The sequence below is a fragment of the Diabrotica virgifera genome, chromosome 3 (assembly GCF_917563875.1).
Source record: "Diabrotica virgifera virgifera chromosome 3, PGI_DIABVI_V3a".
Classification (NCBI taxonomy): domain Eukaryota; kingdom Metazoa; phylum Arthropoda; class Insecta; order Coleoptera; family Chrysomelidae; genus Diabrotica; species Diabrotica virgifera.
The window spans coordinates 128,587,715-128,605,352 of record NC_065445.1 but is presented as its reverse complement, the minus strand read 5'-3'; the positions used below and the strand labels follow the sequence as shown (position 1 = coordinate 128,605,352).

At 33.2% G+C, this 17,638-nt stretch overlaps 1 protein-coding gene across 1 annotated transcript in view; it reads left to right on the top strand.

Annotated features, from left to right (window-relative positions):
* The window catches only part of LOC126881309 (glutamate receptor ionotropic, kainate 2-like), a 136,068-nt gene that overhangs the window by 25,276 nt on the left and 93,154 nt on the right, over window positions 1-17,638 (top strand). The window contains exons 5-6 of the mRNA XM_050645516.1: window positions 438-689; window positions 7,404-7,628. Coding sequence (XP_050501473.1) covers window positions 438-689; window positions 7,404-7,628 — 477 coding nt within the window. The remainder of the gene's footprint in view (window positions 1-437; window positions 690-7,403; window positions 7,629-17,638) is intronic.

Here is a 17,638-nt window from a genome sequence, read left to right as displayed (position 1 = left end):
AAATCAATGTTAATTTATGATATAAACATTTTTCCTGTTTTCGGGCAACAGTAAAATGCATTCTAAATTAAATAAATTAAATACATTCTTCCTTTTTGTCAAATAATTTAAATTAAAAAAAAGTTTTTGGACACCTTGTATAAATAATTATGTAATTGTTTATAAGAGGCTGTTTTAGCCGGGGCTATTTTAGTCGGGGCTGTTTTGACCGGGGCTATTTTGTGTGCGATCTATTTTGTCGGGGCTATTTTGTTTGCGGGCTATTTTGTCGAGGCTATTTTGTGTTGGGGCTATTTTGACGGGGCTTTTTTGACGGGGTTATTTTGACCGGGCTATTTTGACGGGTCACGACGGCCATGTATTAAATGTAATTTTTTTTTCAATAAATGGCTTAACAAATTTGTGGTTCTATTATCAGGACAATTTTTGGATTTTAGGTTCATCTCACTAAACAAAACGATGAAATGTCTTCAAGAGTTTCAAAGGAATTGTGTCACCTTTACAACGTAACTTTCAAACTAGAATGTGGAACTCCCGAGCTAGACATAGAAACTGCTTTGATCTTAGATTCAGTTAGCGTCTTTTTGCAGACTCTAAAGGCTTTAGAGGTAACACAAGGTCAATATCTGTCATGTGATAACACAGATGGTTGGGTATATGGTTTAAATATAATTAACACGCTGCAAATGGTAAGTATTATAATAATTAGATACAAATAAAGGGTCCAGTTGAAAAACGAAGAGTGCCATTTTTTAAAAAGTGTAGCAATAAAATTGCTCACAGAAAGTTGGAGGCAAATGTTCTTCGCCATGTCCCTATCCGTGACGAATGTTGGCGATCATCATGACAATATTTATTTTATCTGCCATAGCGCGGAAAACCTGCACAGGTGTTTTGTTGAACCAGGTTCTCAGGTTCTTTAATCAGGATATTCTTCTTCTTCCTAGATCTCGCTTTCCAAATATTTTTCCTTGAAAGATGTCTTGTAAGAGGGTATGTCTGGATTCGTTTCTCATAATGTGTCCAAATTGTTCTAATTTTAGAAATTTTATAATGGTCAGTGATTTTCTATTCTTCTGAGATCCTCCTCATTTGTGACCCGGTCAGTCCATAGGATTTTAAGAATTCTCCGATATAGCCACATCTCAAGTGCTTCCAATTGTCCACACATATCTTCGTTCCAAAAGTCCACGATTTAACTCCATTAAAGAGTACAGAGAAGACGTAGCATAGCAGCAAACTTACTTTTATACCAAGACAGAGTTTGTGGTTCTTGAAGAAGGCCTCAATACGGTTGAACATGGATCTAGCATCTTACTTGGTTGTTGGTCTCTTCTTCATTTATTATGGTACCGAGGTAGTTGTAACGCGTCCCTCTTTTTAGTGGGGTTTGGTCGACGTAAATTTGATTTTTTCTTATTTTTTCCTTACTATGTAATTATAATGGGATTTGTCTTCTTTACGCTTCTATTAAGTCCATTTTGTTGACTGTAATTCGTGATTTTGTTCATAAGGATGAAACCTCTATACTCTGGGTATAGAAATTTTTGAAGAGAAGAACTGAATAAAGATGGGTAAAATAAATGATAAGAGATTTAAGACGACAAGAAGAGGGGCTTAGCTCAGAAAAAAAAATTAAAAGGGCAGAGAGACACTAAATCTCAAGTGAGTATTCGGGCTAGCTTCAATACACCGAATATTGGCTCTGGAGATATGAGAAGAAAGTTTGGTAATGAAATGATAGTAACTAGGAAGAAAATGAAACTGTTAATACAAAAATGGAAGGAAAATAGATAAGAATGCTAGAGATAAAATAATATTGAGTTACAACAAAGAAAGAAGAAGAAAAAAGGGCGCCAACTCGAACGAACAACTCGGCTCTCAGAACCAAGAAGTTGGACAGGTTCGAGATTTTGAAGTAACGAACAACAGGAACTCTATGACACTGGTTACAACCACCTGAAATACAAAATACTAAATACTGATCTTGTCTTGCTATGTTATATACTGGTAATACAGACTGAAATAAAACACCAACCTTAATACATACAAATATATTAATGATAAATGTTAAATACTAACAATTTACATATAACGCAACGTGATAACAGTGATAGTGGATGGGGAAAAGATCAAATAGGACCGCAAAGGCCACTTAACAAGCAATTATCCACTATCACTGGCCAAGCAAAGGTATTAAAATCAAAATCCAAAGCATAAGTCCGTCAGAATAGCACTAAGTCCTTACAACTAAAAAGTTAGTAATTATTTCCTAAATTGAACTACGCTAGAGTGAGATCCACGACAAGAACGCTACGGTTACCAAAAATAATAAAGATCTCACCTAGCAAAAACACTAATAAGTAAATATATAATGAGTTATATAAATGAGTTATATAAATGAGTTATATAAATGAGTTGTATAAATGAGTTGGTCAGTTACTCTTTATATACAATGTAAAAACCTACAAGACATATTCCCTATTTGAAATCCGCGACAAACCTTTAACGACCCCTTCCCTATCAAATTTTTAAGATACAATTATTATTTATAATGATTATTGAACAAGACCTAATTTTATTTATTTGAAACTACTACTTATATTAAATCAAAAAAAACCAACGACCTAAAACCCTATCTATCAAGAAATATGTACCTAGTTTACCTCGATTGTATGCATACAAGAAGTTTACAGTGCAAGCAACTATAGAGTACCCAAAATATGTAAATAATAAAATTAAATAACGTATCTTAACCACAGTTCCTATTTAAAGTCCAGATAGGAATGAATTTCCTCTTGGCACGGCAAAAACTAGTGGGCAAAAAAGAAGACGAAGATGTTGGTTTTCTTATAAAACTCAATCGCTTTTTCCTCTTCTTTGTCTGCAGTAGGAGCATAGACTTGGATGGTGTTTATATTGATGGGGTTGGCTTGTATTTGTAGTAACATGACTCTCTCAGATAGTTAGTACTGCATTTACAACTTTGGGTGATACCATAAATCCGACTCTATATTCATGTGATACATCACGTTGTCCGAGTAGTATACCTTGTGATCTTCCACCTGTATTTCTGCAGAATCTGGCCATCCCATTTCTGCTGTTCTCATAAGCGCCTATACTTCGGGGTGTTGACTACAGAGTGCATGGCTCATCCAGCATGTCATAGCATGGAGTATAAGGGTGTAGGCCATTTTACAATGTAGACATCACAACCCCTTGGACGGACTCATAAGGCAAATGTATAAGAATAAAACTCCATCTAACGTTGGTAGCCAATTGTTCTCAGTTCGACTAGCTCGGCCTCTCAGGTGTGCGTACGTCTGATCTTAATTTTAAAGTAAAAAATGAGTCTTGGAAAGGACAAATTAATGAAACCTCAACCTAAACCAAAAACACATTATTGAAGCCCTCGCCCATATCAAACGGTCTAGCGAGTCGAGTGTCTAGGTTTGTAAGATTCTGATAAATCATTTGTCTACGTTTTTTAGAATTCCTTTTTACAATTGGTGAAATTAATAGATTTATAGTACATATAACAAAATAAATAACAACTAACAGTAAAATAATATTGACAGTATCAATTTGATACTAATGCGTTTAATTTAAGCACAGTAAAAATAAAAACCGATGAAGACCAAGGTCAGTTTAAACGGCAAAAGGATTAACCTTCTTCTTCGGGCGCGTGGAAGTCTCATCGTTTTTCCACTATTTTGATTAATTTTGAAAGCAGTTTTTAGAAGAATCTCATTATTTGTCATCTGTTGTGTTTTTTATGTCAATAATTCATATTACAAGCTAAAATAAGATAGTAAAATATCTATTTCGAAAATAAAATAAAATAAAATAAAATAAAAAAGTGGAATCTCATCTTTTTTTGAAATGTACACTTCGCGTCAAAAAAAACTGGTACAACTCTTATAACCGAAAATCGCGTTTTTCAAGTTGTGTAAGTTGATCTTGTCAAATGTGTCATTCTAATTTTTAGACCTAGAGCAACGTTGCCAGTCATCTCAATTAATTACTTACCCATACATTGATTCGTGTTGATAGTTAATAAATGAAGTTTGTAGTTGAAAAATAATGATAGTTAATAAATTTATACATAACTTTAAATTATTATGTTTAAATTAAAATCGAGAAACGTGATTGGTTTCTCGTAAATTGTACCTACTGTAAATACAAAACTCTATTGACTTGTGGGATACTAGAATAAACACACGGGAAAAATAAAAAAATTGATTTGAAATTAATACAATATGAATAACTTTTACAGTGAACAAGTGTGGAATTTAAATATATGTATTACAATTCGAAACTGCTGAAATATTAATATTTTGTCATAGCTCCATTATTATTAATCACTTCTTGTAATCTTGGGCACTGAGAAATAAATTTAGTTATAAATGTTCGTCTTCGTCCAAGCTTTCCCAGGTTTCTTCAATGATGGTCAATAATTGGTAGTGATAAAAATAATACCCATCAAAAACCTTTATACATTTTTAAACGTCATTTTTTGTATTTACATTTAGTGCAATTCCGTTATCTGTTATGGCAACAACGAAGTGATTCACGAACTATTGTATCCAGTCTGAACACAGGTTTACATTGGGGAAAAAACGTGTACCATTTTTTATGACGGGAAGTGTACCATTCAAATTCATTCTTTAACAAATTTCATTATTGACTGAATTTTAGCAGATGAGTATGAATACCACTAAAAAAATGTAAATAATAATAATATATTCGCTTAGGCGTTCTTATTTATGTTTCGATTTTTTCTGAGACTGGAAATCATTACTGCAGTTTTGTTTGTGGGCACTCACACCGAGGTGCCGACCCTCGCTCTATAATATCGCTCGTACCAGAGTAAATGTGAGCATTCACGAACATTAAGAGTACGATACTATGCTCTAGGCAAGGATATGATGCGATGATCTATGTTATGAACGTAACCGTAGGATGAGTTCACTACGAAGACCAAAGGATTGTATCCTAGCCTAGGGCGTAGAGCATGGTATCGTACTCTTCATATTCGTGAATTCTCGCATTTAAAATAATGTATTTATTTTACCTGGCGATCGAAAATTTATTATCGATCGCTATGTAAAATAAATGCATTATTTAAAAATGCGAGAATTCACGATTTAGGCTATTGATTATGTTCAAAATAAGAGAGATAAAAGGAACTACAACGTTAACGGCATTTTGTTGTCTCATATGGTCAATGTAGCTCTAAATTTGAAAAAACCGCGGAGTGCTACCATTTAAATGGGTGCGTTTTTGAGAAAGGGGTGAATTAGTCATTAGGCACAAGGTGAATTCGGGTGAGTTCTACGCACTTTTGGTACAAAGACGTCTACAGGAAAATTGTTCCAGGTTAAATTTACTCTCGAAATAACACATTCTAAATTCCAAAATATTTTTTTTTACAAAAATATACTCAAAAGGAAAGCAAAAAAAACACGAAAGAAAGAAATTCTGTTTTTGGCCCCATACCTTTTCCCACAGAGATACAGGTATAGGCATTGCTTTAGCGAAAAAAACCTCCATCCTTCCTCTTTAAAACGACGTTTGGTAGAAGTCCCTAGGATTTCCAATTGATCCAATGGATTTTTCAAAATTCGCCGCTCACAGAATTTTTGGGCCATTTTCCCCTTTATTTCCCAAACATTGTTCTGTAACTCTTTTCTAAGCATTTCTAGGTATATGCAATGGTACATTTAGTAGGAAGAGAAGTCAACTGCCTTTAAAATGGTCTATTTTATAAGGCTATATGACTATTTTTAAGCAAATTATACTTTTTCAAGAATTTATACTTTTAATGATTTTTGATATTTTTCATGATTATTTTTTAAATTGTTCATGATGACTATGTTTTGTACATTTAGCTATATACATCGTAAAATAAAAATATACCATTATTTTTTTTACAAAATGGTGTATTGCAAAAAATTCTAAGACTATTTTTATACAAAATATCCGTAGGATGTCAAAGGGTATCCGTAAATTGAGAAAAATTTTAAAATTTTTATTTTCTTGAATTGGAAGAATATAACTGAACATTGTAACATAATTTTTAATTATAAATAACTTTCTTAATAACACTTTTCGATATTGTGAAATATAAAGATACTTTACTATTGAGCGAAATTCATATTTTTTAACATACCTCGTACACTATTGATAAAATTTTATATCTGATAATTGCATCTTAGGATTTAGACTATGCAGAGTATTTTATAGGGAATAACTTTTTTTCATAGAGTTAATAATAAAAAAGTTTTCCATATGGTTCCAACTTAGTGGGACCTATTGCATGTGTATATGTCACATTTTAAAAAGCATATCTTGTTTACAAACAGGCACAGAATTTTTTGCAATACCCCATTTTAGAGTAAAGAAAATAAGCTTTATTTTTTATTGCACAATGTATATACCTAAATATACAATAAAAAAAGTTATAATGAGAAATTTAAAAATAATCGTAAAATATATCAAAAATCATTAAAAGTATCAAACCTTGAAAAACCATATCTTGCTTAAAAATAGCTATACATCAGTATACGATAGACCATTTTAGAGGTAATGACTTCTCTTTCTATTAAATGTAACATTGCGTATGCCTAAATATGCGCAGAAAAAAGTTACAGAACAATGTTTGCGAAGTAACAAGGAAAATGTCCCAAAATCGCACTGAGTGGTAAACTTTGAAAAATCATATTTTGAAGATTGTAAATTAATTACAGAGACTTCTAAAATACGTCATTTTAAAGAGAAAGGATCGAAGTTTTTGTCCTGTGAAGCAATGCCTATACCTATATCCGCATGTAACAAAGTTATGGGGCAAAAAACAAAATTGCTCTTTTGTGTTTTTTTCTTGCTTTACGTTTGAATATATTTTTGTAAAGAAAAGTATTTTTGACTTTAAAATGTGATACTTAGATAGTAAATTTAACCTGGAACAATTTTCCTGTAGACGTGTTTGCACCAAAAGTTCATAGAACTCACCCTAATTCGCCTTCTGCCTAGGGACTAATTCACCCCTTTCTCAAAAACGCACCCCTTTAAATGGTAGCACTCCGCGGTTTTTTCATACGTTAACCCCGTTAACGTTGTAGTTCCTTTCTAAAATACATAATCAATAGCCTAAATATGAAGAGTACGACACCATGCTCTAGGCTAGGACACCATCTTTTGGTCTCCGTAGTGAACGCACCTTATGCGTCTGAAAAGTTCACCTGAACTACAGCCAAACTATTCACTGATATTGCGGAGCGACGAAATTTTACGTCTTCCTACGCTTTTTCTACCTTCTATTTTGCCCTGTCTTATATTCATTAACAGGTCGTGTATTCACCTCTCATTATGTTTTAAGTTTAAGTGTATATTTTATTTTTTAGGGATCCTACGAAGGAATTACAGGAATAATCGAGTTTGGACAAGACCGTTTTAGAAACGCGTTCGAATTATCCATATACCAGATAAGAGGAGCAATGTTAGAACGAGGAACTTGGAACACCACTGTTGGTCTTAGTGAGGATGTCGTATTAGAATTCGAAGATGACGAAGAGGAACAGGAAGGCTTAGAGCTTGAGGATAGAAACGTGAACGTTTTGATCACATTGGTTGGTATAATTTAAGAAATTTTGTTTAATTGAAATTAAGGTGGATATACGGGGTGTTTCATTAAAAACTGGAAATATTTTAACTGTAGATTCCTGGGTTCAAAATATTAAGGTTTAATCCGAGTCACCTAGTCCGAAAATGCTTCCCAAGGGAGCTAGAGCTCTTTGAAGATGGCGTCATTTGATTAAGTTTTTTTTTAATATCTCCACAATGCTTCTATATAGGAAAAAGAAAACAGATACGCCTATTTACCTTACCGAGATAAATGAATTCCATAAATTGCGAAATTATGGTACCAGTCATAGGCGTTAAAGATAAACAGTGTTAATTGACGTAAAAGTGAAAACTTCGCTCCCTGTGTCAATAGGGCCGTTAGGGATTAGGGACAAGAAAGATAAGTAAAGCGAAGCAACAGCTCTCTTTCTGTTGCACCTCGTTGATTCACTATCCTCAAAGAATCCTACGTTACTCACCAGTTCTCAAGTAAGAAGAAGACGCGACCTCTCTGTTGCTTTCAAGACAACCAACCACATCAAATTGCCACATCGCCTCCACAGCCGGGATCACAGTACAAGTGATTTAGGACAGAAAATATAGTGCAAATACACAGACATCGTGAAAAACTCCTTCTATTTGTAAGTACTTTGTTATAGTAGTTTTGTTTCTCTCGATCAACACTGGTGTTGCATCCATTTTGTTTATGCATGTTTTGTTCTCTATCTCCTAGGTTTCTTTGTGCTCTATTTTTATGTACTATTCTTCAATAAATTGTTTTAGTATGCTTCGTAAAAGCTCCTTTAAATCGTAGTGTTTAACCCTCTCCCATTTTTGTTACAGGTAAATAGTCTTAGATTTTGTCTACAACCAGCATCCTATAGCAATAGATACAGCCTTTCATTTGTCTTAGAACTTTCCTTATGACATCCTACTGTCATGTGATAGAATTATTATCTCAACATGTATTTTAGTACTAAAACACTTACTTGGTTCTAGAATACCTCATAATTTAATAATCTATTGTCGAAATGTATAAAAATTAAAGACACAAAAAACCATTCGATAAAATAACCGTTCCCTTACCCAAAACGGACGCAACTGACCGGTACTGAAAATTCCCAATTGATGAAATCGGTTCGTCTCTGGAAAATAAATAAACGTACCAGTTTTTGTTTTGTTAAATTTTTTGTTTACATTTTTTTCAAATTGGAAAAACGCAAAATTATCAAAATGATTAGAATACTTCACAGTTTAATAATACAGTATCAAAATGCCAAAAATTAAAGACAAAAAAGTTGGTCTACCGAACCGTTGGTATACCCAACAGAAGCGTTCTAAGGTATTTAAAAAAACGCTGGACGGAAAGGCCGCCCGACAACTTTATCTTACCGATCTATTATCGTTATCGTACTGGATACTGGCATTCTATAAAAATAGCAAAGTTACTCGTTATTTTGATATTTTAGAAACACCTTGTATACTGGAAAATATTTTATGGTTCTACGCATCATTAATTCCTGCATTTGAGAAAAGGTTCGATGCCATATTTCGGGGACACACTATAGATGTATAGATTATTGCATAAATCAATAGAATATTATAGTCATACTTTCTTTTCAAATTAAGTCATTTTTCTGAGAAATTAATAGTTTACAATATTTTAATTTCATTCTATTTCTATTACGCCAGTCAATGCGGGAGATTAAGAACAAGGTATTACCTCCGAATTCTATCCTACTGCATGGAATTTAATGAAATTTTGGGATAGCCCAATCTCTTGATTCAAAGTCTATCCTATATAGAGTGAGGCAGATAACCGGCCTATTAGAAATATCTCGAGAACTAAAGACAACAGAATCATGAAAATTGGAATAAAGGGGTAAATGAAAATATTTTCATCTCTTTGCAACTTCCGGTTATACCGGAAGTTGCTTATAACTTCGTTTTTTTAAATGGGACACCCTGTATATTTTTACATTTTTGGATTCTCTTCGATGTCTTATTTCTTAAAATATAAAGTTTTGTAATATTATACAGGGTATTTTAAAAGATAATTACGTTTTTTTATTAATTTCGTAGCAATATTCACACCCTGTAGAATTGTAGTAGTTTGACATCTAAAACTCTACTTACGTTCAAATGATTTTTAATATATTCTACTATTGTTAAGAATAATTAGTATAGCTAAATTTTTAATTTTAGTATACAGGGTTGGTCGAAACTCGGAATGAATATATTCTGAGTTTTCTTAAATAGAACACCCTGTATTTTTGTATTGTAGTGAAATGATATTTTATAGTACTTTTTTATTTCTTAAGCATTCCCTATACCTAACTGCTTTAATTTGTGAGTTATTGGTGATTCAAGCTAAACATTAATTGCAACAAAAAATACGTAAAATTTGATTATGTTGGCCGTGAAAATACTCAATCCCAAATAATTTGTCAGAAATAAATACATATTAATCCAGACTGGTCCTTAAAATTACCAATAATGGTTTAGCTATCGAAATACCTACTTAGTTAAGATTGTTGGTGCGATTAACAATTAAGCACAAATTAAAGCAGTTAGGTATAGGAAATGCTTAATAAATAAAAAAGTACCATAAAATATCATTTCATTACAATACTAAAATACAGGGTGTTCCATTTAAGAAAACTCAGAAAATACTCATTCCGAGTTTCGACCAACCCTGTATACTAAAATTAAAAATTTAGCTATACTAATGATTCTTAACAATAGTAGAGTATATTAAAAATCATTTGAACGTAAGTAGAGTTTCAGATGTCAAACTACTACAATTCTACAGGGTGTTAATTTTGCTACGAAATTAATAAAAAAATGTAATTATCTTTTAAAATACCCTGTATAATATTACAAAACTTCATATTTTAAGAAAGAAGACATTGAAGAGAATCCAAAAATGTAAAAATATACAGGGTTTCCCATTTAAAAAAACAAGTTATAAGCAACTTCCGGTATAACCGGAAGTTGCAAAGAGATGAAAATATTTTCATTTAATAGATCATCCTTCAAAACCCCTTTATTCCAATTTTCATGATTCTGTTGCCTTTAGTTCTCGAGATATTTCTAAGAGGCCCTTTATTTGCCTCACCCTGTATACTATGGCGCTTTTATCATGGGGGCGGTTCCCACCACTTCTCGGGGGTGGAACATTTTTATTTTCGAATTATATGGAGAAAAAGGAAGGATTTCTAAGAAAATTTAAAAATGCATTCTATAATTTTATCACATTTTTTGCAAAAACCGTTCATTTTAAACCCGTTCAAATTTTGAAAGTAGAAATAACACTATATTAAAAGGTATTGCAGAAGAAAAACAATGCATTTAAATTCTGGTGGATGAGGGGTTACTTTTCATTTTTCCTTAAAGTATATTAGTCATATATATTTTTGCACCATATCTCGCTTAGTTTGAATGTAAGCGGCATTTAATGGTGCTCGTTTTAAAGGCTTTTTCAAACACTACAAAAGGCGTTGGTAGCATTATACACCTAAAACCTACCCTTCCTCTGTTATTTTAAGTTGAATACACCAATTTGAGCATGCACCAAAAAACACACTCTTTTCACCTACCATATCTCTTTTTGTATTATAAATAGAACATTTACGAAGGAACGAATCTCTTTGTTATTTATAACCTAAAAAATGTTTTATATAGTGTTTTTAGTTCGATACATATAATAGTTTTTAAGGTATTCGCAAAAAACCGTCCGAAAAGGTGTCATTTTTCAATGAAAATGGCCAATTTTCACTTACGCATAACTCAAAAATTATTGAGTTCTCAAAAAAAAAGTATAGACCAGTTTTTGCTTAGAAATATATTATTGTGAAAATATCAAGTACATCGATGTAGTAGGATGGAATTCGGAGCCAAATACCCTCATTGACTGCCCTATAATAATGCTCTGCTATGATCGCGTGAGAGAGGACAGACAAGATTATAGCAAAATTTCTATTTACTGTAACTTTTCGAGTTTTTGAGCTACAGCAACGAGTTTTATGTCATTGAAAAAGTAATTTTGCATTCCTTCAAAATGTGTAAAAATACATGGCGTAGCTAAAAAAAATAAGATTTTTTTTATTTCCGGTTCAACCGGAAGCCACATTTTAAGTAAAATTTATTGTGATAATAAATAATAAAGTTCCATATATGTCTGCAAAATTTCAAATTCTAATTTATATTACAAAGGAAGTTACGGGCACTTGAATATTTTTATAGAAAATTCATAACTCCCCTCCTATGGGGAGTTAAGAAATCTGACTAATGTCGTTCAATTTACCGATAGGATTTCAAAAATATATCAAAAAATAAACAAATTCCTTGGAGCCATTTTTAGAAAGTCTAGTTCAAATTTATGTCAAATTTTGACCCCTTAAATATAGGCAACCCATAACTTTTTCTGAAAACGGTAATATTCTTCTTATAGACCCATCTTTAGTCTATATAACACCTTTTTCAAATTAAACTTATCTTAAACAAGTTTTTAGATAGGTAGGGAAATGTGTCGGGTGGGCGGTCGGCCATGTTGGCCGCCATTTTGAATTTGGAAATGTCAAATTCCGTATTTCTATTTACCTATCGATGAGCTAACTTTGAGTTAAATTTCATTCGTTTCGGTCAAAATTTGCAAAAATGGGCCCAAAATTTACATACGTACATACTTTTACGTACATTACTTTTACGTAGTTTATATACTTTTACCTACATACTTCCGACATGTTTTTTTTTATTTGCTTTTTAGGCTCAAAATGACTCAAAACATCGAAAAAAAGTGAAATCTGAAAAAAAAATTTTTGCACGATCCTATAACTTTATCTATTATACTATACTACGTATATAGTACGATAAAGTAAAACAATTACAAAACTCCTTCTTCAAACAGTCCTAGCTCCCTTAGGAAGCCTTCTCGGACTAGGCGATTTGGGTTAAACCGTAATACTCGTATTTTGAGCCCAGGAATCTACAGTTAAAATATTTCCAATTATTAATAATACGAAGCAAGTTTTCAATCCTAATAGCAAATAATTAATATTGAAAAATATCAAAAATTACTAAAAGATTTTTAAATTGAAAACTTACTGGTACATCCCCATGTATACGCCTCCAAGACTTCTACAATTTGCAAGTCATATGGATGCTGCAGTAAAGACGATAGGGAAGGAATTCTAAACTTTGCAATTCAAATCCCCCGTCTGCAGCTGGCTAGGAACTGAAAGATGCACCATAGTTACTCTACTGAGTAATAAGAAAATAAAATAAAAATGTGTGTACCATTTTTATATATTCGGCTGCAATACGAAGGAAAAACAATCTTACTTTTTAATTAGAATAAGGAGTGCAGCCAGTCCCTTTAACTGCAGTTTTCTGCTCTTATTGGAGCGTCATCAGAAGGAACGTAGGCACTGTTCTCCTTAATCCAATCAAATCGCATCGAAATGTTTTCCCAAATATTGCAGCCAAAATGATGGTAATGGGTGGCTAGCGCCATCTGGACGTAAAAATACGAAGCAAGTTTTCAATCCTAATAGCAAATAATTATAACTATTTAGAATGGGAAATAAGCCACAATATTATTAAAAAATGATTTTTATTAACGTTTCGACGCCCAATTCGGGTGCCGTTGTCAAAATACAAAATACTATTAATATAAACAAAAATGTTGTTGCTTAGTAAAAAATTCTTCTAATAATTTATTTAATTTGACTCATTTATATCGGCAATTCAGATACATTATGATACATTTTAAAGTAGAAGACTTTAAAATGATATTGCCAATATTTATGAGTTGCATTTATTTCCCATTATTTCCCATTCTAAATAGTTAAAATTGTAAAATGCCACAAGAAAATAGCTTCAGAACAACAGCAAATAATTAATATTGAAAAATATCAAAAATTACTAAAAGATTTTTAAATTGAAAACTTACTGGTACATCCCCATGTATACGCCTCCAAGACTTCTACAATTTGCAAGTCATATGGATGCTGCAGTAAAGACGATAGGGAAGGAATTCTAAACTTTGCAATTCAAATCCCCCGTCTGCAGCTGGCTAGGAACTGAAAGATGCACCATAGTTACTCTACTGAGTAATAAGAAAATAAAATAAAAATGTGTGTACCATTTTTATATATTCGGCTGCAATACGAAGGAAAAACAATCTTACTTTTTAATTAGAATAAGGAGTGCAGCCAGTCCCTTTAACTGCAGTTTTCTGCTCTTATTGGAGCGTCATCAGAAGGAACGTAGGCACTGTTCTCCTTAATCCAATCAAATCGCATCGAAATGTTTTCCCAAATATTGCAGCCAAAATGATGGTAATGGGTGGCTAGCGCCATCTGGCCGTAAAAATACGAAGCAAGTTTTCAATCCTAATAGCAAATAATTAATATTGAAAAATATCAAAAATTACTAAAAGATTTTTAAACTGAAAACTTACTGGTACATCCCCATGTATACGCCTCCAAGACATCTACAATTTGCAAGTCATATGGATGCTGCAGTAAAGACGATAGGGAAGGAATTCTAAACTTTGCAATTCAAATCCCCCGTCTGCAGCTGGCTAGGAACTGAAAGATGCACCATAATTACTCTACTGAGTAATAAGAAAATAAAATAAAAATGTGTGTACCATTTTTATATATTCGGCTGCAATACGAAGGAAAAACAATCTTACTTTTTAATTAGAATAAGGAGTGCAGCCAGTCCCTTTAACTGCAGTTTTCTGCTCTTATTGGAGCGTCATCAGAAGGAACGTAGGCACTGTTCTCCTTAATCCAATCAAATCGCATCGAAATGTTTTCCCAAATATTGCAGCCAAAATGATGGTAATGGGTGGCTAGCGCCATCTGGCCGTAAAAATACGAAGCAAGTTTTCAATCCTAATAGCAAATAATTAATATTGAAAATATCAAAAATTACTAAAAGATTTTTAAATTGAAAACTTACTGGTACATCCCCATGTATACGCCTCCAAGACTTCTACAATATGCAAGTCATATGGATGCTGCAGTAAAGACGATAGGGAAGGAATTCTAAACTTTGCAATTCAAATCCCCCGTCTGCAGCTGGCTAGGAACTGAAAGATGCACCATAGTTACTCTACTGAGTAATAAGAAAATAAAATAAAAATGTGTGTACCATTTTTATATATTCGGCTGCAATACGAAGGAAAAACAATCTTACTTTTTAATTAGAATAAGGAGTGCAGCCAGTCCCTTTAACTGCAGTTTTCTGCTCTTATTGGAGCGTCATCAGAAGGAACGTAGGCACTGTTCTCCTTAATCCAATCAAATCGCATCGAAATGTTTTCCCAAATATTGCAGCCAAAATGATGGTAATGGGTGGCTAGCGCCATCTGGCCGTAAAAATACGAAGCAAGTTTTCAATCCTAATAGCAAATAATTAATATTGAAAAATATCAAAAATTACTAAAAGATTTTTAAATTGAAAACTTACTGGTACATCCCCATGTATACGCCTCCAAGACTTCTACAATTTGCAAGTCATATGGATGCTGCAGTAAAGACGATAGGGAAGGAATTCTAAACTTTGCAATTCAAATCCCCCGTCTGCAGCTGGCTAGGAACTGAAAGATGCACCATAGTTACTCTACTGAGTAATAAGAAAATAAAATAAAAATGTGTGTACCATTTTTATATATTCGGCTGCAATACGAAGGAAAAACAATCTTACTTTTTAATTAGAATAAGGAGTGCAGCCAGTCCCTTTAACTGCAGTTTTCTGCTCTTATTGGAGCGTCATCAGAAGGAACGTAGGCACTGTTCTCCTTAATCCAATCAAATCGCATCGAAATGTTTTCCCAAATATTGCAGCCAAAATGATGGTAATGGGTGGCTAGCGCCATCTGGCCGTAAAAATACGAAGCAAGTTTTCAATCCTAATAGCAAATAATTAATATTGAAAAATATCAAAAATTACTAAAAGATTTTTAAATTGAAAACTTACTGGTACATCCCCATGTATACGCCTCCAAGACTTCTACAATTTGCAAGTCATATGGATGCTGCAGTAAAGACGATAGGGAAGGAATTCTAAACTTTGCAATTCAAATCCCCCGTCTGCAGCTGGCTAGGAACTGAAAGATGCACCATAGTTACTCTACTGAGTAATAAGAAAATAAAATAAAAATGTGTGTACCATTTTTATATATTCGGCTGCAATACGAAGGAAAAACAATCTTACTTTTTAATTAGAATAAGGAGTGCAGCCAGTCCCTTTAACTGCAGTTTTCTGCTCTTATTGGAGCGTCATCAGAAGGAACGTAGGCACTGTTCTCCTTAATCCAATCAAATCGCATCGAAATGTTTTCCCAAATATTGCAGCCAAAATGATGGTAATGGGTGGCTAGCGCCATCTGGCCGTAAAAATACGAAGCAAGTTTTCAATCCTAATAGCAAATAATTAATATTGAAAAATATCAAAAATTACTAAAAGATTTTTAAATTGAAAACTTACTGGTACATCCCCATGTATACGCCTCCAAGACTTCTACAATTTGCAAGTCATATGGATGCTGCAGTAAAGACGATAGAGAAGGAATTCTAAACTTTGCAATTCAAATCCCCCGTCTGCAGCTGGCTAGGAACTGAAAGATGCACCATAGTTACTCTACTGAGTAATAAGAAAATAAAATAAAAATGTGTGTACCATTTTTATATATTCGGCTGCAATACGAAGGAAAAACAATCTTACTTTTTAATTAGAATAAGGAGTGCAGCCAGTCCCTTTAACTGCAGTTTTCTGCTCTTATTGGAGCGTCATCAGAAGGAACATAGGCACTGTTCTCCTTAATCCAATCAAATCGCATCGAAATGTTTTCCCAAATATTGCAGCCAAAATGATGGTAATGGGTGGCTAGCGCCATCTGGCCGTAAAAATACGAAGCAAGTTTTCAATCCTAATAGCAAATAATTAATATTGAAAAATATCAAAAATTACTTAAAGATTTTTAAATTGAAAACTTATTGGTACATCCCCATGTATACGCCTCCAAGACTTCTACAATTTGCAAGTCATATGGATGCTGCAGTAAAGACGATAGGGAAGGAATTCTAAATTTTGCAATTCAAATCCCCCGTCTGCAGCTGGCTAGGAACTGAAAGATGCACCATAGTTACTCTACTAGGTAATAAGAAAATAAAATAAAAATGTGTGTACCATTTTTATATATTCGGCTGCAATACGAAGGAAAAACAATCTTACTTTTTATTAGAATAAGGAGTGCAGCCAGTCCCTTTAACTGCAGTTTTCTGCTCTTATTGGAGCGTCATCAGAAGGAACGTAGGCACTGTTCTCCTTAATCCAATCAAATCGCATCGAAATGTTTTCCCAAATATTGCAGCCAAAATGATGGTAATGGGTGGCTAGCGCCATCTGGCCGTAAAAATACGAAGCAAGTTTTCAATCCTAATAGCAAATAATTAATATTGAAAAATATCAAAAATTACTAAAAGATTTTTAAATTGAAAACTTACTGGTACATCCCCATGTATACGCCTCCAAGACTTCTACAATTTGCAAGTCATATGGATGCTGCAGTAAAGACGATAGGGAAGGAATTCTAAACTTTGCAATTCAAATCCCCCGTCTGCAGCTGGCTAGGAACTGAAAGATGCACCATAGTTACTCTACTGAGTAATAAGAAAATAAAATAAAAATGTGTGTACCATTTTTATATATTCGGCTGCAATACGAAGGAAAAACAATCTTACTTTTTAATTAGAATAAGGAGTGCAGCCAGTCCTTTTAACTGCAGTTTTCTGCTCTTATTGGAGCGTCATCAGAAGGAACGTAGGCACTGTTCTCCTTAATCCAATCAAATCGCATCGAAATGTTTTCCCAAATATTGCAGCCAAAATGATGGTAATGGGTGGCTAGCGCCATCTGGCCGTAAAAATACGAAGCAAGTTTTCAATCCTAATAGCAAATAATTAATATTGAAAAATATCAAAAATTACTAAAGATTTTT